This window comes from Glycine max, chromosome 12 (assembly GCF_000004515.6).
Source record: "Glycine max cultivar Williams 82 chromosome 12, Glycine_max_v4.0, whole genome shotgun sequence".
NCBI lineage: Eukaryota > Viridiplantae > Streptophyta > Magnoliopsida > Fabales > Fabaceae > Glycine > Glycine max.
The window spans coordinates 3,737,277-3,760,103 of record NC_038248.2 but is presented as its reverse complement, the minus strand read 5'-3'; the positions used below and the strand labels follow the sequence as shown (position 1 = coordinate 3,760,103).

Here is a 22,827-nt window from a genome sequence, read left to right as displayed (position 1 = left end):
TGAATTAAAATAAAATAATAAAAATGAAATCGGGTATGCTTAGAAAAAAAGCTTATGGGCTTCATTGTATATGAGCCCAAAAAATTTCCTTATTAAGCATATGGGCTGGCAATTCACATTTTCAATTACTAACATGAATTTAAATCTTAAGTAAGAATTAAATAAGTAATTTTAGCTGTTAAGGATTAAATAAGTATTTCAACACCTGAGCTTAATAATATTTTAGTGTACATATAACATGATATTAATTGTTAATTTTTATTAACAACTGAAATTTACTTGGAATTTTTGTTTGGTGTACGGGCAATCATTATATTTGTTTGGCAGTCATTATATTTAATTAACCAACCTTGAAGTGTTACTAGTGTCGTGATAAAACAAAACTTGGAACTGTTACTAGCATTTTTTTTCCCTCTTGTGTATGAGTATCATAAGCGTGGCTATATGCACCAGAATGAAGTCAAACACAGCTGGTGCAGATGAATGAAGCGTTACTCATCTCGTATTTTACTCTCACTATATAAGACCAAAATCGCGCCACCTCCATCATTTTTCGAAACCGAAAACCCTCTTCTTCCTCGCTCTGACTTTTTGAAATAGAAACCGAACCGGATTCAGCTGAGAATGGGGCACAGTTCGAAGAAGAAGAAGCGCGGCGGCGGGAGCGGTCGCCGGAGCAAGGGGAGAACGCAGTCCAAAGACCACGCTTCTCAATTCGGCTCTGACGATTACGACCAGCTCTCCGAAGAGATTACCGCATTGTAAGCTTCTTCCTTAGCTCCAACGCGCTTAGCTATTAACGTTGATTTGTATTCGATGCAATTGATCTCTGTTTGTTCGTTAACATGAAATGCGCGTGTTGTTGTTTGTTTAGATGCGCAATTTTCGAAGAAGACTGCAAGGTTCTTCCAGGATCGCCTCCTCGAGTAGTTATTAAGCTCAGGTGTTTGTACTTTTTTTTCCTCTTCGTATGCTATATAGAAAGAGTAGATAGTTTATGCACTAATAGTATAGTGTAAGTTATGTATGCTAAATTTGTTGACTTTTATAATAACCAGCTTCAAAGATGATTTTTGTGATTGATTGACAATGTATAGAAATTGAACTTTGATAGTGCATATTGTACACTGATAGTTTCTAATTGATTCAAAGTGTATAGAAATTGAACTCTGATAGTGTATAGTTTAGACTGATAGTGCATCAAAATTAAACTCTGATATATATTAGTGCCGTTACGTTAATAATTATCTCGTTGTTTGTTGGTTTCTGCATGAAATTGAGCAGGCCTTACTCGAAGGACATGGGTTATGAGGACCTAGACGTTTCTGCTGTTCTTGCTGTCAGGCAAGTTTAGTTACCAAGCCTTTCCTTTTTTCTATTGGGGAGCTTTGTTGCTGTCAGCTCAATGACTCTTCTGTTTCTTGTTAGGTGCTTGCCTGGGTATCCCTTCAAGTGCCCCAAGTTGCAGATTACTCCGGAGAAAGGGTTATCAGAAGCTGATGCTAAAAAGCTTTTGTCTCTCCTCCAAGATCAGGTCTAACTCTTCAGCTCTTGTCATATTCTTCATCCCCCCTACTCCCTGGTTCCTTATGTTCTTTTTGGGTCTGTTTCATGCTTTTGATGAATCTTGTTGCCCCTCTAGTTGTATTTCTCCTTTCCTCTATCATACACATACACACATACTATAAAAAATTAATCCATTTTTGTGACAGCTGCTATTCTCTCCCTTTATCTGTCTTTTTCCTCTTCCTTAGCCTCTAGGTTACTTACGTTAGAAGGAAAAAAATGTATTTATGTTTTATTTTGCACTTTGTTCTTGTCCTTTTCAGGCTACTTTAAATGCTAGGGAGGGACGAGTAATGATCTATAATTTGGTAGAGGCTGCTCAAGAATTTCTGTCTGGTATTGAGCCAATTGCCAAAACAAATGATTCTGTGAGTTCACTATTCCATATTTTCTGTTTAGATATGATAACTATTATTATTCCCTGAAGCTTTTTTTTTTTTTTTTATCATAATAACAACATTGGTTTTGTTTTTAATAGAAAAATATGCTTGAAGAAGTCAGTGTTGAACTTTTGATGTCCTTTAATTTCAATATTAACCTCGGACATTTCTGACTTTATTGCTGCTAAATGCTTAATTGGAATTTCTTTTATAATTGTTAATATTTTAATTGTTATTGCATGTAGCTTTTGATGATTTATCTCTAAAAGCAAGTTATTTTGCCGCTTAAACTGATGGTAATATGTTTGTCTCCATCTGTAGAAGCTTTTACACTCGATGGTGGAAAGCAATGAAGAATTGTTTCCCAAGGATATGACATCTGTAAATAAAAAGGGTTCTTTTGTTTACGGTTTTATAGACCTTTTCAGTGGTTGTGGAGAAACATGGAGTTGGAGTTTTGGAATGGATGAAACTGCAGTAAAAAGTTCTTCTCTTTCTCCATCTAAGTTAGATGCCTCAAAACCACTGGAGAAGAAATCTGATAGTAAGGAAACACCATTAATAATGCAAGAACTTCCTGCCAAATTAGATACTGTTGGAGAAGTTAGTGAAGACAGCAACAATAGTTTATCTTTGACTTCTTCAAGTAGATCTTTGGTGGAGGATTTTGTAGGGAACAAAAATGAAGGTGAGAAAGAGGTAATGAATGATTTGCTTCTTGTAAGTTCTGTGTACTGCTTGTTTGATTTCAGTCAATTGTTTTTTTTTTTGTTTCTGTATCCTAAATTAATGTCGTGACTAGGGCAATAGTTTTAGATGCTTTCGTTGTTAAGGTCATTATTTCTAGCAGGCTAGAATAATGTTTCTAACTGTCAAAATTGATGAGTGTTTAAGTGTTGTTTGGGATTTTGTTACCTTATTCTCCTCCTGAAAGAAAGAATGGTTATGAAAAGGTTATTGGATGGCACATACTTCTGATGTAAAGTTCTCGAAAGGTTTAATACACTAGACTGTTGAATATTATTAATCTGGCACTGGGAGATGACAAATGCAGATCAGGTAAATTACAATTTATCAGCCCTTTTGGCTGGATGGATATGTGAGTTTTGATGAGTGGACATACTAGACAAGTTACATGGTTTAAGTATCTAGGGTTCATCATATAGGACAATGGAGAAATAGAAGGAGGTGTAAATCATAGTATTTCAATGGGGTGGATGAAATGGAGGAGTGCCTCGGGTGTTATATGTGATAAAAAAGGTACTGCTCAATCTTAAAAAAAAAATTTACTTCACTGCTATAAAAGTCGCAATGTTGTAATGTAAGGTGGTAAAAAGATGAGAGCAATGTACCAAAGATGAGAATCTTGTGTTGAATAATTGACATACTAGACAAGATAGGATTAGGAAGGAAGGAATTAAAGAAAAAAGTTGGGGGTAGCAACTGTTGTAGAAAAGGTGGTAGAATCTCAGTTCAGGTGGTTTGGGCATGTATGGAGAAGACTTATAAAAGCCCCAATAAGGAGTAGATGTAGATCAGATGGAGAGTAGCCAGTTGCTAGAGGCAGAGCGAGGGCAATAAAAACTATAGGAAAAACAATTAAGAAGGATTTAGAACTCAAATTTGTCTATAGACATGCTTTATGACCAAGCATTATGGTGTTGTTTGATCCTTGTCGCTGATCACATTGTGGAAAAAGGAATGATTGATGTTGTTGGATTTGAGTTTGATGTTTGAAATCATTGCACAATAAATAAGAGTTAAAAACAGGAAAAAATGGTAATTTTTGTTGGTGGACAAATTAAATATTATATGTCTCTATATGTCTTTGTCATCCTATAATATGCTCTTTATAAACATATTCATATTAGTCTTCTTAAGAAAAGCCTTACCTAGCTGATCTTTTTCACCCAGACCTTACAGGATTGATAGCCTTGGTTTCTTACAGTTCATCAGATAGGTTCAAGTTTGCTCTAATTTACTTAATAAAGATAACCCAGGAAGGATGTTTATGATGAAATTCCTTGAATTGATGCAATGTGCCTCCATTCTTTGGGCGAATGGCTAGTGTTTCATGTTTATTTGAAATTTATAAATTATGTTATTGTTATGCTTTTTTTAGCACCATTGTAATTGGCTTGCATCTGTTTGAGACATTTGTTTGTGTCAACTCCTTTATTTTCTATCATTGCACCTGCAGTATTTTATCGTTGATGAGTATACAACAGAACATAATGAAGGTATTAATGAAAGTGAGTCTTCAGAGTCTCTGTCTTCTGAATCCTTGCCTCATCACCAACCCTCTCAAACAGTTGAAAAGGATCTAATAATGGTAAAATTCTAATTATTGTTATCAGCTTCACTTCTCATGAGAATTCTGCTCAGCATTGATTTGGGTTTCTTCCTTTATGTATTAGGTTCACATGCTTCGCCTTGTTTGTGCTTCTAAGGGAACATTTGCTGACTGTTTGCCACAAGTGGTAACAGAGCTGTGCAATTTAGGTGTATGTAAAAGATAACTACTTTACGAAAAATAAAAAAAATTATTGCTTTAATTTCTAAATTATGTATGTTCTGCAGTTATCCTAATCCTTTTGAGTTATATTACCAGATCATTTCTGACTCAGCACGCGATATGGCATCTGAACCACCTTCCATTTTCAACAAAACCTTCAATCGTGTTTTCCAGAAACACCTGGTTGGAAAATCCATAGGGACATATCTTTTATTTCTCCCCACTATATTTGTTGTTACTTATTTAATTTATTTATTTATCGTCTAGGCTTCATCCAGAATATCTCAATTTTGGAAACCTGATATTGGAGGCTCAAACACAGTTCCCCATGGTTCTCGATATTTGAATGATTTTGAGGAGCTACGACCTCTTGGTAAAGGAACTTCATGGATTTCTGTTTTAAGTTATATGTATAATTCTGTGATGTCATACTCCTAGATGTATACCATGATGTTTAGTTGAGTATCATATTTTTCTTTTTTGTTGATGATCTTGATTGCCTGTCCTAGTGGGGATAAGGTTTTGTTATTGTTGTTGTCATGATTGCCTGTCCTTTGTGTTTCTTGGAAATGATTAGAGGAGTCATTATAGCTTTGGAAACAAATAAAACTTATGAAGCACCGGGACCATTATGATCTTAAAAAGTAGTCCAATTTTCTGTTCACTGTTATTTTCTTTTCTTTGGATGGGCCAGAGTTTGAGCTGCAATTTCCTGAGTGTTTTTTTATAGCAAATAATACACACTATTTTCTTCAGCCTCCATAGTCCCCCTTCCCCCATTGCTTCTTTGAAAATAATGCTCTTTTCTATTGGCTATTGGATGAAGTAGTATATTCAAAGGTAGTTAATTAGCTTTTTTCATTTTTGGCTTAATTGCAATTTTGATCCTTCTACTATTACTAATGTGGAATTTTGGTCCCTCAATAATTTTATGCTTAAATTTAATCCTCTAATTTTTTTAAATTATTACAGTTGAATCCTCTGACAGTTTTCCTCTATATAAAACTCTGAAGTCCTTATTTTTTAATCAAATAATTGGGGGTTTAGGACACATTATTTTAGGACAAAAAATGTTTTGAATGGTTCAAAAGCCAGAAATTTGTAGGACGAGGGGTTAGGGCTGTGAAGAGGGAAACATTTAGAATTTTCTTATTATGGGTGAAATATTATGTTTTTTTGTTTGGTGGATTTTCAGCAAAAGGGGGTTTGAATTTTGAAATGATTTAAATGATTCAATTCATAAAGATATTGTTAAGAAAATGAAATTTGTGAGTTTTAGCAAGAGGAAAACTGACGGATGGATTTAATTGTAACAATGAAAATAATTAAAGGATAGGACTAAAATTGAACAAAAATTATTGGGGGACCAAAATTGCACATTGGTCATAATGAAGGGACTAAAAGAGCTATTTAACCTTTCTATTTCTGTAGTAAAGGTTTTGCTTGGTCATGGAAACAGGTCATGGTGGTTTTGGTCATGTTGTATTGTGCAAAAATAAACTTGATGGAAGGCAGTATGCAGTAAAGAAAATTCGCCTCAAGGACAAAAGCATGCCTGACCGAATATTAAGGTAAACCTTAGTAAGCTAGGAAGGAGATCAAGTATATATTTACTGCCTGCAAATGTCTCTCTCTTGGGTCATGCATGAACTGACTAACCACACTAACTGTATAGGCTATTTCAAGCTTGGTGTGGGATAAGTAGATAAGTTTTCCCACAAGTCTTTGGTATTGTGTCTTCTCTACCTTTGGGCTTTCTTCATCATTTCCAATCATGTGATTTTGCTCTATGGGTGCTCTAGTGGTTTTACAACCCAACTTGTCAGCTTCTTTGAGGAGATCAAGTATATATTTTCTTTGAGAAATGAAGATACACTGTCTAGAGTATTCAACTTCTATCCCGAGGAAGTACTTTATCTTCCCGAGATTCTTCATCTCAAATTGGGCAACTAACCCTCCTCCAAGGTCTGTTTTTCAAGCTCATCATCGCCTGCAATAATTATATCATCGACATAGACCAAGAACAAAGTAAGTTTACCATCTTGGGAGTGTTTTATAAAGAGTATGGACACCTTGGCTTTGCTTGTACCCCAAAGATACCATAGCTTGAGTGAACCTACCAAACCAAGCCCGAGGAGATTGCTTGAGACCATATAGGGTCTTCTTTAGTCTGCAAACTTTATTTCCTCCATTAGTGGCACCATATCCAGATGGAATCTTCATGTACACTTCTTCCAAGTTTCCATGTAAGAAGACATTTTTAACATCAAATTGATGCATCTCCCAACCAAAGTGCACCGCTAAAAAGATGATGATCCTGATTGTATTCATTTTTGCCACTAGAGCGAATGTCTTCTCATAATCGATCCCATAGGTTTGGGTGTACCCCTTTGCAACCAACCTCGCCTTATACCGGTCCAATGTGTCATCAACCTAATATTTAACTGTATATATCCACCTACAACCCGCTGCCTTTTTGTCTTACGGTCTCTCTACAATCTCCCGAGTCTCATTCCTTTCCAATGCACTCATTTCTTCATTCATGGCTCGAACCCAGTTCTCATCCTTTAAGGCTTCTTGTACTGATGTAGGGATTCTGATAGAATCAATACAACAACAACAACGCCTTATCCCACTAGGTGGGGTCGGCTACATGGATCAACTTCCGCCATAATGTTCTATCAAGTACCATACTTCTATCCAAATCATTAAGTTCGAGATCCTTTTTGATAACCTCTCTTATAGTCTTTTTGGGTCTTCCTCTGCCTCGAATTGTTTGTCTTCTCTCCATCTGGTCTACTCTCCTCACTACAGAGTCTACCGGTCTTCTCTCTACATGCCCAAACCACCTAAGTCTATTTTCCACCATCTTCTCTACAATAGGCGCTACTCCAACCCTCTCTCTAATAGCTTCGTTTCTAATTTTATCCTGTCGAGTCTTACCACACATCCACCGCAACATCCTCATCTCCGCTACACCTACTTTATTCTCATGTTGGCTCTTGACCGCCCAACATTCTGATAGAATCAATAGCTGAAATAAAACTCTAGTGCTGTAGAGAAAGATTTTTAGTAGACACAAATTGGGATATAGGATATTTGGCACAAGATCTTTTTCCTTTTCTTAAGGCATTTGGCAAATCATCCAGGTTAGATTCACAAGAGGCATCTAAGGTGTCCTTAAGAGTATGAGTTCTTACCTCCGGTTCGGATGATTAAAGTAGTTGTTGGACCATGTCGGGGTTTTTTCTTCGCTAGTACTGGTTCCCAAAGCGTCTGTCCTCCTTATGTTGAACCGGTGATGATGTTGGTTCAGGGTCTTTGTCATGCTCTACAGGAGTGGAATCCTGTAACAAGGGAAAACATAACAACTCAGGGATCTCAGCTTCTAGACTATTCTCCCTCTGAAGCGGAGGACTAGTGAAGAAAGACTCTGTTTCATGAAAAGTGACATCCTTGGAAACATAGACACGACGACTTTGAGGGTGATAACATTTGTACCCCTTTTTGTTTGAGGCATAACCTATGAAGACACATTTGATAGCCCGAGGATCTAACTTTCCCTGATGGGGACTATGAACATGAACAAAGACAGAACTCTGAAGACTGGTCGTAAAGGGAACAAACGGATAAAATGTGGTCATGAGTTGAGTAGGACTAACACCATTTAAAACATGAGAGGATAACCTATTTATCAAGTAAGTAGCGGTTAGAACAACTTCCCCCTATTAAGACTTAGGAACAGTCATTTGGAAGAGTAAAGCTCTGGCAACCTCAAGGAGATGTCAATTTTTCCTTTCTGCAACCCCACTTTATTGATGGGTGTCCACACAAGTTAACTCATGAACAACACCATTATCTCTGAGGAAATTGAAAATGTTTTGATTCACATACTCTCTCCCATTATCAAAATGCAATCTTTTAATCGGGCTCCCAAATTGTGTTTGAATTATATGGTAAAAGTTTACAAATAATTGGAAAACTTCAGATTTATCTTTCATGAGAAATATTCAGGTAACCCGAGTGCAGTCATCATTAAAAGAAACAAACCACTTTGCACCAGAAGTATTACTGATAGGTGCAGGTTCCCACACATCTGAATGAACAAGATCAAAAGTTTTATAACTTTTATTAGTACTGGGAAGAAAAGTTGTTTGATGGTGTTTAGCAAACTCACAAACATCACAATGAAAAGACTCGACTAACATTTTTGTAAACAAAAAAGGAAATAAAGATTTAAGGACACTAAACGGAGGATGACCTAGACGCCTATGCTGAAGCCATATTTGGGAGGATGACCAAGGTTCTGAACTTGTCTGATGATTAGAAGTGAGAACCTTCTGTTTGGTACACTCTTTATTGTCCTCATGCTGTAAGTAGTATAACTCGCCCAACTCTTTAGTAATTCCAATCGTCCTCCCCTTGACAAGATCCTGGAAAACACAATGGGAGTGGAAAAATGTCACATCATTGTTTAAGTCCTGAGTGATTTTATGAATAGAGAAGAGATTATTAAATAGTTTGAGAACACAAAGCACATTGTTCAAATGAAGGAAAAATTGAAGTTGAATATTACCACAACCAGTAACAGGGGTATGAGAACCATTAGCGACAATGATGTGTTGGTTACCAGTTAAAAAGGTGTAGGATGAAAAATAAGAAGAGTGAGGTGTCATATGATCAGTAGCACCAGAGTATATAATCTAGATCTTTTCAGTACCAGAAGCATTAAAGGATAGGAAGCTAGAACTCTTACCAGTCATGGATAGGGAACAAGAGCTAGATGTCTTACTGAGAGAGTCCATAAGGGCCCGTAGACGTTCCAATTATGCTTTGCTGAGAGCTAGGATCTCCTTTTCAGCCTGTGGGATAAGTGTGTTTTCTACACTTTCGGAAGCAGATGTTGCTTGATTAGCACACCTTTGTGTGGCACCTCTGAATCCTCCGATGCGCTCAAGTACCTTCTCCTTTCCATGAAGTTTAAAACATGTCTCCTTAGTATGACCTGGCTTCCTACAATAGCTGCACCAGTGATCATCACAGTTAGCCTTTGCAAGAAGCTTCCCAAATGAAGAGGATGAGCCTTTTGTGGAACCCTTTCCAGTAGCTAAGGCTGAACCATCAACAGAACTGCTTCCTTCCAACATTACTGACCTTCCGAGTTTCTTCTCCTCGTACAGTGTAGAACACCTCTGAGAAAGAAGGAAGTTTTTCTTTGCCCAAAATCTGAACTCGAATCGGATCAAACTTAGAGTTTAGTCTAGAAAGAAATTTAAAGATTCTCATCCTTTCAATGAACTGTGTTAATGTGGCAGAATCAGCTGTGGACGTCATTTTCAAATCCTGATATTGATCCAACTTGATCCATAAACCATTCAATGTCCCATAGAAATCTGTTACTGAAAGACCACCTTGCTTGGTATTGAAAACCTTGTTCTTTAACTCATAACATGCTGCAGTATCCTTCTTCATAGAATACACCTAACTAAGATAGATTCTCCCAAATCTCCTTAGCAGTGGAGAAGAACATACAGTTCCGGCTGATTTCTTGAGTCATAGAATGCCATAACCAGGTCATGATAAGAGAGTCTTCGTCATCCTAGGCTTCATACTTAGGATCTGTTTGGGCTGGAGGTTCTCCTTCTATGTAGTTCAACTTCTTTTGTCCCTTGAGAGTAGTGCGAACCAACTGGGCCCATTGGAGGTAGTTGCGCCCATCAATTCGATACGAGCCTTGCAATGCCTGAAGGTTATTGGGACTGAGAAGAGGGACTGTCTTGTTTGTAGACATAATGGGAAGAGGAAAAATCGCAGAAACAGGACAGAGAAAAAACGCAGAACAGTCAGTTTCACGGCGGCGGACAGTGGCTGATGATGGCGGAGGATGGCGACCGAAGGTATACGCAATGACTGGGCACTAAAACAGTATCAACTGCAGCAATGAAGGCTGCTTGGAAAAATGCAGGAGCAGAGCCCCCTGGATCGGAGGCTCTGATACCAGCTTAAAAGATAATAATCTGAATATTATTGTAATTCTGTATTTCAAAGAGTGTATACAATACTTATTTATAAGCTGCCAGTGACCTAATTAAGGGAAAAAATACAATGGAACAAAATTTGTACAAATAAAAAAAATCAAATCTGTACTACTTACAGAATAAAATCTGTGCTAATTATGGAATGTATCACAACAGGGATTTTTTTTTCTGGGTCATTTTGATTTCTGCATGCAGTTGTAAAGCCAAGTTCAATTATCTTGTTTACTGTATCATGTCATGTTTTAATGTTATAAGTTTCCCTTCATGTTGCCCTCCATGTCTCACTTTTTTTCACATGTGCAGGAAAAAAATAAAAGAAAATAATGTCATTATTTGACTACTGTCTGTTTTGTCCATTGTCCCATTTTTTCATCTGTTTTCCTGTATAATTTTAATTGCAGTTGCTTACTTGTTTATCTATTTATCTATGGTGAGAAATCAGGGAAGTGGCTACACTTTCTCGTTTACAGCATCAACATGTTGTTCGATATTATCAGGTAGAACTTTCATATTTTGTGCTCTATTTTGCTTATTATTGAAACTTTTTTCTGTTTCTGTATTACTTTATTATTTCCTTTTGTTTCTGTATTGACTGTATATTTTGTTATGTTGACTATCCCACCGCGTTCTTTTTGATATAGTAACTTGTTTTGGGTACTGCTTTAATTATATTCCAAGAAGGAGAGTTTTTGGAAGAGTCAATGAGCAGAGATACAAATATAAGCTTTCCTTAATCTATTTCCACAATATGATGTGCTTATATGATATTTTTAATAACCATAAAACTTCCAGGCATGGTTTGAAACTGGAGTTTCTGATTCTTATGGTGATTCTACTTGGGGTTCAAAGACTACAGTAAGCTCTACTTTCAGCTATAAAGCTGCAACCTCCAACGATGCCTTGGGGCACGAGAATCAGCTTGAATCAACTTACCTTTATATACAAATGGAGTACTGTCCCAGGTAAGATTTTCAGTGAGTTCTGTTCTTTATGTTGAGCTTTATTTCTGAAACCATGCTTGCTACCATGCAAATAAGTTTGTTATAAGCCCATCCTTTGTCCAATATTCAAGTCCAGTGCCCCCTCCCAAGATATGGCAAGGAAAGATTGTTTAGAAGCATATAATTTTCCTTGTTCCTTTCTGCAACAATTTATGCATTTAAGTCCAGTGATCCTTTGGTTAAATCCATCACTTTGGTTACCATTATGTGAAATCTTAGTGTTATCATAAGCTAAGTTGTAATATTTAATGTTACCTAGTTGACCCAGTGAAAATTATATAACCATCAAATGAACAGCCTTTCAGTTTGTGGGTTATTAGTCTTGGGAGTTATATTTGCAGATTTCATAATTTCAAAAATAGGGATTTCATTCATATTGAATGTTAGATCAATAATTAGTGTGAGCTATATACATGAGAACCTAATGCAGAAAAGAACAAAAGGATAAAGAAGGAAATGCATTAAAGGTTAAATCCTGTGATTTTCGGAAATGCATTAAAGTGCACTCATTAATCATTATTGTTCCATAATCCATTGTCATATTCACTACATTTCATTCTTCCTTGTTTTTTTGTGGGTGGATTTGTCGGATTTAAAGGACTCTTCGCCAGGTGTTTGAATCATATAATCATTTTGACAAAGAACTGGCCTGGCATTTGTTTCGCCAAATAGTGGAAGGCTTGGCACACATACATGGTCAAGGAATAATTCATCGGGACCTAACACCAAATAACATATTCTTTGATGCTCGCAATGATATTAAAATTGGTGATTTTGGTCTTGGTAAGATCCTGAATTCATTACTTGTTTATTTTCCTTCTCTTAATGTATGTTTCCAATGTTTACTCTATCTTGCTTATTATAACAATGGATAACTTCAATATGTGTGAATGGTGCTTGTAAATTTATCATAATTTTTGATAGGCCACTAAATATGTTGACTAATAAGATTTCCAATTTTGGTTTGCATGCACAAAGTTCGTTTATCAATGTTGTGTTCTTATTTTTGTGGTTAAGTTCAATGATAAATACCTGCCCAGTATGTAATTTTTCTCCTAGTATGGTTTCCCTGCTTTTTAATTGAAAAATCATTGAAAAATGATTCCCTGTCAAAGTTTGAGTTTCTACTCTGGTAGGGAATAATGATTGTTTTTAGATGCAACATCAAATTTTCTACTTTCCCCCCTTTTTTCAGCCAAGTTCTTGAAGTTGGAGCAGCTGGATCAAGATCTGGGTCATCCTGCTGATGCAACAGGAGTTTCCATTGATGGCACTGGACAAGTGGGGACATATTTCTATACAGCTCCTGAAATTGAGCAAGGATGGCCCAAGATTGATGAAAAGGTGTATAGCATTCATCATTATTTTATTCTACTCAGCTGGTTCATACTTGTTCACATCCTATGCGTCCATATAATCTGTTGCTTTATGCCAAATCATGTAACTCTTGAGTAGGGGACAGAATATGCATATTGCATCAATACCCATACCATGGTTCTCCCTCAGAATATGTATGTCTGATTGTGGAACCATCTGTATGGCTATCTTGACTGTATACAGTACCACTGGTACTCTATTCCATATATATAATATATTATTTTTGCTGGAAAAAAAAAATGTAACTCTTGAGTTTATTTGGTTTACAGGCTGATATGTACAGCTTAGGAGTGGTTTTCTTTGAGCTTTGGCACCCATTTGGGACAGGGATGGAGAGACATGTTATTTTATCTGATCTTAAACAGAAACGGGAAGTTCCACATACTTGGGTTGTTGAGTTTCCAGAACAGGAATCCTTGCTGCGACAGTTAATGTCTCCAGCTCCTTCAGATCGCCCTTCTGCCACAGAACTTCTGCAAAATGCATTTCCTCAACGAATGGAGTCTGAATTATTGGATGGCAAGTGATTATGACCTTTTCTTGTGCTTTCTATAACAATGTTTTACTGTATAATGTTGTGTGTCTTAGATGACCACGTCTCATCTTTATTTATAATGGAGAAATCAGAATCAGTATTTATTACATTTCAATCAATTACTGATTATTAGGTAATTACATATTAATGAGAATCATAAGTTTCTATGTAATAAAAAATACAAGATAGTGTAAAGATAAATGTATTCTAACACTTTCTAATACCTTGTATTCTTGTATAAGACCTGCATAGTGCACATTTTTATCTATCAAAATAATTCATCGCCTTGTCCTATTATATTAGGTGGGGTTAGCTATATATCATACAACATTAGTTTATAGCTTCTTTCTTCTATGAATGATATGAAACATTTTTGAGTGCCTAGGAGTACAAATATAGGAAGTTAGGAACAATCTGATGATCTTGATAAGCACAGTTAATAATGCAAATTGAAATGTTATGCTGAAATGTGATTGTTGGTACAGACTGCTGACATCTAAGAATTACATGCTGCTTTGGATTTTTTATTTTTTATTTTTTTTAAGTTTCTTGCGTTATCCTGAACAAGTGTTAGTTCTCTATGTTCAGATATTCTACGAACAATGCAGAAATCAGAGGATACAAGCATATATGATAAAGTTTTAAATGCTATCTTTGACGAAGAGATGTTAAGCACAAAACACATTCGCCAGAACAGTTCATCCATTCAGTACACTGACTTCGAAACTGAGGTGCGAGATTATGTTGTAGATGCGAACAGGGAAATTTTCCGACAGCATTGTGCAAAGCACCTAGAAATACCTACAATGCGATTATTGGATGATTGTCCACAGTTTAATAGGTCAATATCTATTTTAAAATCCTTTCCTACCTTGTGAAATAATTCTTTGTGGACATGACAGCCTAGATATAAGATTTCTGGTTTTTGATTTTTGTTGAGTAGAAATGCAGTTAAACTTCTGACCCATGGAGGAGACATGCTTGAACTTTGCCACGAGTTGCGTTTGCCTTTTGTGAACTGGATTATTTCTAACCAGGTACTGGATGTTTTAGCTTGATTTTATTTCTTTCCTTTTTCTTCTACTGTATTTCATTCTATTAAAATTTGACAATTGCATATAAAATGGTCAATACCGTAATAACTCGTATACTATTGAAGGCAGGAGCTTTTGGTTGTATTGTAATGTTGGATTTGTGGATATAAACTTTCACCTGTGTAGATTTGTTAGACGAGTTTTCTAATAGTGTTTTTAATTGTTGGAAAATAATTAATAATGTGCTTTGTAATATTAGATTTATGTATATATACAACACTCTTCAAGCAGAAATATTTTATTTGGAAAACTGATATTAAGATTCACTTTGAAATTCTTTTGCATCATAAAATTGTTTAATGGACTATAATTAATAGTAGATTACATGGCATTATTAGGTAGATGTGGGAATATAAAATAATGCTCACAGAACTATACTTGGTCTTGTATTATAATGTGATTTGTTTGTGCTTGTATAGTGCTAATAACTGTGATGTTGTTGGTCTTCCAAATAGAATAACTATGTGATTTCCTAAATCCTACTTAAATAGAAATCAGTTAAGATGTAGAGTAAACAAAATGAATTAATGTTTTTTTAGTGTGTTTTGAATGTAAATCAAATTTTGTATTTGGTATTTTAAAAAATAGAAAATGTTTTTTTTTTTAAATCCCATGAAATTAATGTTTTAGATTTAAAAATACAATCAAATATGGTGTGATTTTTTGGGATTCGATTAGACTTTTAATAAATGGACTATTTTATCCTTGCTAACCTTTTAATGATACCTCTCATACCTTATAGTCTAGCTTCACAATGACAATGAGAGATATTATATTGTAAGGGTAAAAATTTTAAATAATAAAATTACATAAAATCAATTCAATGGTATTGATGAGTTCCAAATATAAGAATAATCCAATTTACATAATAAGTTCCAAACATGAGAATGGATTTTCAAAACATTTTCAATTTTTTATAATTCCAAACACAGCACATCCTAATGATGTTCAAGAAAATATCTAAATTGAGGATGTCAAAACAAGAATTTTTTATAGAATTACTTATCTTTATAGTCTTGCATATCATCTTCACCCCACCAAACTCTTAGAATGTGGGTTAGACCTCAACCCCAAAAGTTAGCTCATAGGATGAGGATTGTTCCCTACTTATATACTTCATCTTGGCTTTATCTCTAACTAATGGTGGGATTTGAGTTTTTCCCAATACACTCACGCCCAACACTATTGGGCTTGGTGAGTGGATAGTATGGTGGGTGACCCTTTAATAGATCTTGGATATGCTCTGATACCATTTTAGAATGTGGGCTTAGGCCTAACTCAACCTCAAAAGCTAGCTCATAGGGTGAGGGTAATATAAAATGTAGAGGAAGAAAAAATGTTTTATATCTGAACTGCATCAGAAAGAAATAAAATGTCCTTGGCAGTTTTGCATTGCTTCTCCATTATTTTAGCTGGATTTCAGCAAGATATGAGGATTGAATGTGAAACATAAATCTACATGATTTGTAGAAATCTTCATTCAAACGATATGAGATATCATGTGTCTTCAGAAGAGCAATTGGACATTCATCACCAAACCACTACCTTCAGGTACTATTCTACATATTATTTCTGATGAGTTTTTCTGTGATTGTTCCTCCCTTTTACTGAATCAATCCGAGGGAACAATACAAATAATAATTGATATTTTGTCCTTGGTTTTTGGTGAAAGAATATAAAACTATCATGAGTATTTTCTCTTGTAATCCATGAAGAATCTATTGGGAGTTTCTATGATGTTTTTCATGGAACTTTCCGACAAATTTTGTTGCGTGTTCAAACTCATTTAATATGAAATCATTGCCCACAGGGAGATTTTGACATTATTGGTGGTACCTCAGCATTGACAGAAGCAGAGGTCATAAAGGTGCTATTTTCTACTGCATATTGTTAGACTTTCTATTATTTTGTTCAGGTTTCATTTTCTTTTTCATTATTAAGTTCTGCAAGTTGTTATAAGTAGTTATCCTTGATAGCACTATTATACTCGGTAGTTTGCTATACAACTTGGTTCACTATTGAAGCTCCAGTCCTAGATTTCATTAGCATGGTAAATAAATCTGTTGTACTTTTTTATACTGTTTTTAAAATAAAATACAGAGGACAGACTTGTGAAACTTGAGATATGACTAAATTGCTTGAGATTTATATTATAATCACTACACAGTTGAATCCTATGATTCAAGAATTAGATAATGTGTTTACAGAAACTTTCCTACCCTAAATATGTACAGATAATGAAATCCTAGTAAACAAGGAAATACATGACTTAGGAAACAAGGAAATAGGAGGATCTAATCTAAACAAACCTCAGACAGAATGTTCACTCTAACATGAAATTTGTTCATTCTGTCTGAAATCTTTCAGACTTGTGTTGTATGATGTTGGCCATTCTGTGGTACTAAACTTAGCTTATTTATCAATTGTATTACAGGTCACAAGGGACATAGTCACTTGTTTTTTCCATGAAGATTCATGTGACATTCATCTCAACCATGGTGACCTTCTGGATGCAATTTGGTCATGGATTGGAGTAAAGGTAGAACACAGACTCAAAGTAGCAGAGGTATGTTATCTTAGTGATGAAATCACAAAACCTAGATTATTAAGTTTTTGAGGATCTAGTATAATGGATTTTTAATTTTCTGAAGCTTCTTTCAATGATGGGTTCTTTGCGCCCACAATCCTCGGAAAGGAAATCAAAATGGGTTGTGATAAGGCGGCAGCTTTTGCAGGTGAGAAAATTTGCAAAGGAATCTCGTATCTTTGGCTACAATGAGTATTTTTGAAGTTTTCGTAGTTTCATTGATAATTACAACAAATGAAATTATTCACTTGCAATTTTAATACTTTTCCAGGAACTGAATTTAGCAGAGGCTATGGTAAACAGGTTACAGACTGTAGGTTTAAGATTCTGTGGATCTGCTGATCAGGCACTCCCCCGACTCAGAGGAGCTCTTCCATCTGGTAATATTCTTAAAGTCATATTGTAATATAAATTACATATGGTTCATGCTCACTGGCAAATAGTAAATTATTGCAGATAAACGTGCATTCAAGGCACTTGATGAATTGTCTGAGCTTGTGAGTCTCCTGAGAATTTGGAGGATTGACAAAAATATCTATATAGATGCATTAATGCCACCAACTGAAAGTTATCATAGAGATTTGTTTTTTCAGGTACTATAATCTTTTCTTTTAATTTTTAAATAAATTATTAAATCTTTGTTGTATCAGTACTATGATTGCATTTTGTAACAAACACTTCTCACTCCCTACTTATGACTTGTCTTTTGTAAATATAAACTATTGGATTGGAGATACTGTTCTGTATCTGACTCTTCCAAACTCTTTTAAAAGCTTCACTCCAAGTGTGTGAAAGAGCTATTCTATAAGAATATGATAATCGACAATGATTGAGATTGAATGATATCCAACTTCAAGTGCTACATTATGAACAATCAAAATATGTAAAGGAATAATAATTTCATGGTGGTGTGTGCTTATGTCATTTATAAACGAAAGTCTGCTTGTCTGCTTTTGTGTTGGTTTGAGCCTTGCGGTTTTGCTCTTAAAAGGAACCTCGGTGAGTTAAGGGAGGATGGTGTTTATAAAATATAAATTACCCTTAGCCTCATTTTCTAAGTGATGTGGTACTATTTTGGTGTGCCGGAATAGTATTCCCCCCCAATCAAGGCTAAGGGGCTAAGGGGATAGAGGGCTTGCCAGCCCTCATGCGTGGCTTAGGCAAGTCATGGAATATTTGTAAAATAAAGTTATCCATGTTCCATAAATTGTGCATTTTTTTATTGATAAAAATGGGCACATCTTAATTTTTAAAATATTTTTATTGCCCGATGGTTCTTGGAATTGCATATCAAGGATTAGATGGGCTAGAATATGTATGTGTTGGTGAATCTAATGAAGTTGAACTTGTCTTGGAAGGTATACTTAAGGAAGGAGAACAGTCCTGGATCTCTCTCTGAAGGTGCCTTGCTGGCTGTTGGTGGTCGATATGACTATTTGTTTCATCAGTTGTGGAGTAGTGACTATGTAGGTTATGCATCCACTTTTTATTTCTTCTGATTGACTTTGGGATGGCTTGTATATTTGATAATATTTTTTCTCTCTGTATGTCTCTGACGGTTAAACATACTTCTAGAATGTGCAATAATATCATGTGTACTTATGCATTAACAATTATAAAATTAATTGCATTTTGCTTGGATCACAAATTGTGTTATAAACTTTTCATGCTTGAACTCATTGGCCTGAATTTGAAAAAGTACTAACATGTTCAGGTTTGTCTCTCATGCTCCAGATATGTATTGATGCTAACCTTTTGCCCAAACATATTGGCATCAATTATCTGTAACTGATAATATCTCATGTTTCACTTGCATGTGCTTCAGTTTTGATGGTGTTTGATTCTTGCAGTCCTAGACAACTTAAAGCTTATTTTCTCAGTGAATTTTATATTGTTTCTGATTACTTGTCTTCTCTGCTATCTAGAAAGGAAATCCTCCCACTGGTGTGGGAACTAGCCTTGCACTGGAGACAATAATTCAGAATTGTCCTGTAGATTTCAAGCCCAATAGGTTAGTGTCCTTCAACTCATACTTTGCTTGGTCTTGTTATTTTAACATTTTATGAACTCCTGGACACTTAGGTTACTATCTTTTCAGTTATATTTTTAATTTATACAAATAACACAAAAACATTTAGTAGGATTTATAAAGCTTGATTGTTGGTTTTCTTCAACTGTTTCAGAAACGAAGCCAGCATCAATATTCTTGTTTGTTCTAGAGGAGGAGGTGGTCTTCTGGTGGAGCGCATGGAGCTAGTTGCTGAATTATGGGAGGAGAACTTTAAGGTTGAGATATCCAAACGATTATAATCTACATAATTGAGTTTTATTACTTGCTTCTATTCACCCATCTTTCATATTGTCAGGCTGAATTTGTTCCTACACCTGATCCCAGTCTTACAGAGCAGTATGAGTATGCTAATGAACATGGTATCAAATGTCTTGTCATCATCACAGATACAGATTTCTCCTTGACAGGTTCTGTTAAGGTAATGTGCTCTGCAATTCCATTCTCTGAGGATGGTCCTATAGTGATTTCTATTGATCTTATGGACTGTTCCATCAAAATAATTTTGTTGCATGACTTGCTGTTTTATTTAAAACCTCATTAGACCCTGTGAGTCACTAGTTATGCAAATTGAACTAGTTCATTCTCGTAGCTAGAGATACAAATAATTCTGCAAGGAAGCAGTTGAAAGAACACGTTAAAAGAATTGAGTATATGAAAGATTTGGGGAAGTGATGAGAACGAATATGGTCATTATAAAGCTGGTGGACAGGTGGATGAAATGGTTGTACGATCAGAGATTGCTATGGAAGATTCTGATAATGAATGACACAGATTAAGGCTTTTTCATGGGAATTAGAATACTATTTGTTCCCTTTCTCTAATGTGAAATACCTGCTACATATGCAAAAATTCCGTAGGAATCCATCGTAATTTTAACCCCTCTTGATCTATATAATTAATGTGTCACATTCACCATCCATTTTTTTTATGGGTCAATCCTTGGATGATCTCTTCTGTCCACGGGTCAACCAATCATGCTCCATATCTAAAATTTATCATTGTTCAACTGGTTGAGTTGTGGTGTTTTCCTTGAATCTCCAATGTTATGGTAAACTTATCAATGCTCATAGCAGTTATCTAATAATTTTATTAATGATCAGATATTATTATTAAGGTGGGGCACATGGCCTACATGTCGGCTTGTAATCTGATCCCAACACAATGTTAGGTGCTAACTAATTTACATATTGCCTTCAGGTTCGACACCTTGAACATAAGAGGGAGAAAAATGTTGAGAAGAAAAACCTAGTCAAATTTCTATCGGATGCTATGGCAACACAATTTAGAAATCCCTCCATTTGGATTTGATCGGATGATCTTAGAAGTACAACTGTTTTGCCTTCAACATTAATAGAGTTGTTCTCGGTTCATACTGAATGTTTTCAGCAACTGTACAATATTCTGAGAGAAAGCAGATTATCAACGTCAATGCCTTCCATTTTCCAGAATGTAGAATAGAATTTGTGTATGCCAGTTTTGTAGCCTTATTTGACTGTCATTGTCATCTCTCCCTCATTCCCTCTCCTCCCTTATGCATAGTTGTGATGATGTAAATATGTACAATTGGCATTAAGTGAAGTTGTCCAACAGATATATAAGTTGCACTTCAAGGAGTGAAGCAGCCGATGTGGGACTTGAGTATTTCCCAACACACTCCCGCATGCACAACACTTCTTGGGCTTGGTGCGTGAACAACAAATGATGAGTGATCGCAGCGGAAGCTAAAGCGATGTCCCAGAAACAGAGTCCAGCTCTGATACCATGTTAGACTTCATCTTAAAATCAATTGACGTTAAGTGAAGTTGTCCACCAGATGTATAAGCTGCACTCCAAGCAGTGAGGCAACCGATGTGAGACTGGGTATTTTCCAACACTTTTGTTTAGATGAAATGAAACAAAACAAGTGTGATAGGATGTTGATATTTAAAATGGATGAATTTTTTTATATTAAAAATTACTTCTCTTTTTTCGCCCCCTACTTTTCGTTTTAATTTCTTAGCTATATAAAATATTTTTTTTTCCCTCAATCTAAACATACAATTGTAGTAGCTGAAATAAAAGTTGTCTAGATTTCATCCTTACTTCAATGTGGGCTGCTTGTTTTGATCTTATCTATGAGAAAGTTTAATATGCATTCTCTTCGTTGTGGTGCACTTGTACAACACAAGTATCTTATAGTGAAAATAAAAATTAGTATTGCTTCAGCTATTCTTATCCGTTCCTACATGAATTCCCTCGATGAAGATGAAGCAAATCACTAGCAAAAGTACAGCTAAGCCTATTCATTTTTCTTTTGTAGATAATAACATAATGATTTGATTTAATTCTTTCATATTAGATTTAGTAAAATAAAATTGATTTGATTTGATCAATACAATGATAAAAATTTATATTTTTTATCCTTTAAATTTGGATAATTATTTTTAGTCTTTAAGAAAATAATTTATTTTTATTAGTTCCTCAAATATTTGAAAAGTCACTTTTAGTCTCTCTTTGTTTAATGTGCTCGTGATCTTATAATTTGTAATGATTTTAAATTGTCAATTTTTTTTTTTTGAAAAATGATGTCTAGATTGTCAAAATATTTGACTCATACGGTTTGATGACTTTTTTTTATATATTTTGTTGGTTTAAAAGAAGAAAAATAAATAAATGGATATAGAATTGTCACAATTTTTTTTTTACATATTTTAGTTGTTTTAAACTGTCACAATTTTTTTTAATGAAATTAAAATAAAAAATATATATATTTGACGGTGATAAATTGTATGAAGTCATTAATACAAAGAATAAGATGGACTAAAAATAGCTTTTCAAAAATTTGAAGAACTAGTAAAAACATTCTTTTTTGAAGAGCTAAAAAAAATAATCACCTTAATTTAAAGGATTTAAAACAAATTTAAGTCTAATTTTTTTTACAAATACTAATTTTTATAAATGTAAAATAGCTTGTACATTTTTTTTCTTCTTTCCTTTGGATCATTTAAATATATTAAAGTGTTTGAAGGGAAAAAAAAACGAGAAGTATTTTTTAGGTATCTTATACCAACCAAATTTACATGTTATTTTTTTAATTTACCAAAATAATACTAATTTAATTTGCAATAGTTGATGAGCTTATTATAATCATCAAGGGATATAATTTGATGTCTGTATCAAATCTAACACTTGCTTTGATATAATTTGGTATAGTTCCATGAGATATTTTTAGCATGGTCTGCTCTACCTATTTAAATTATATATAAGATACTTAATATCAAGCAAATAAGAAGAAAGTTCCCAATAAAGAAATATAAATGGCTTACACAAAATTGGTCAATAACTCTAGGTAAAAAGAAAGAAACATATAAACAACATTAATATTATCTTTAACTTAAGAGGAAATACACATGAAAGAAAAAGAATGATGAACCAAGAGCAGACCATAATAAAACTATTACTTTATCAAGAGAAAAAAAATATTTGATAAACATAGAGCATTTGAAAGTCTTTCTTAGTGATGGTATTAAGTTCAAAACTTAGTAATATACTTTTATTGTCGGAAATAAAGACAACTAGCCCTTATAGCTCAGTGGTAGAGCGTCAGTCTTGTAAACTGAAGGTCCGTAGTTCGATCCTGCGTGAGGGCATAAGTTTTAATGATGTGTTTTTCGTTTTTCTTCC

The 22,827-nt window shown here is 34.7% G+C and overlaps 1 protein-coding gene and 1 non-coding gene across 4 annotated transcripts; both read left to right on the top strand.

Annotated features, from left to right (window-relative positions):
- Positions 1–383: 383 nt before the first annotated feature.
- Positions 384–21,118, top strand: LOC100797996 (eIF-2-alpha kinase GCN2). 3 transcript variants are annotated; one of them, XM_041007348.1, is made up of 29 exons: positions 386–761; positions 875–943; positions 1,285–1,344; positions 1,429–1,534; positions 1,830–1,934; positions 2,268–2,645; positions 4,147–4,278; positions 4,364–4,450; positions 4,558–4,644; positions 4,729–4,834; positions 5,921–6,032; positions 10,942–10,996; positions 11,292–11,461; positions 12,099–12,283; positions 12,696–12,844; positions 13,147–13,396; positions 14,001–14,253; positions 14,356–14,449; positions 15,977–16,057; positions 16,317–16,373; positions 16,941–17,072; positions 17,158–17,241; positions 17,365–17,473; positions 17,550–17,686; positions 18,452–18,559; positions 19,019–19,104; positions 19,277–19,379; positions 19,460–19,582; positions 20,755–21,118. In XM_041007348.1, the coding sequence occupies exons 1-29, from the start codon at positions 625–627 to the stop codon at positions 20,779–20,781; spliced, it is 3,582 nt and encodes a 1,193-aa protein (XP_040863282.1). In that variant the 5' UTR covers positions 386–624; the 3' UTR covers positions 20,782–21,118. The 3 variants fall into 3 exon arrangements, 2 of the variants coding, with proteins under 2 accessions (XP_040863282.1, XP_006592149.1); XM_006592086.4 differs by having other exon boundaries at positions 388–761; positions 20,362–21,118; XR_005887536.1 differs by lacking the exons at positions 19,277–19,379; positions 19,460–19,582; positions 20,755–21,118 and having other exon boundaries at positions 384–761; positions 18,463–18,559.
- A 1,603-nt stretch (positions 21,119–22,721) lies between these two features.
- TRNAT-UGU (transfer RNA threonine (anticodon UGU)) lies at positions 22,722–22,793 on the top strand. The gene has a single exon. It is a non-coding gene; the product is annotated as a tRNA-Thr (tRNA).
- The last annotated feature ends 34 nt before the right edge of the window (positions 22,794–22,827 follow it).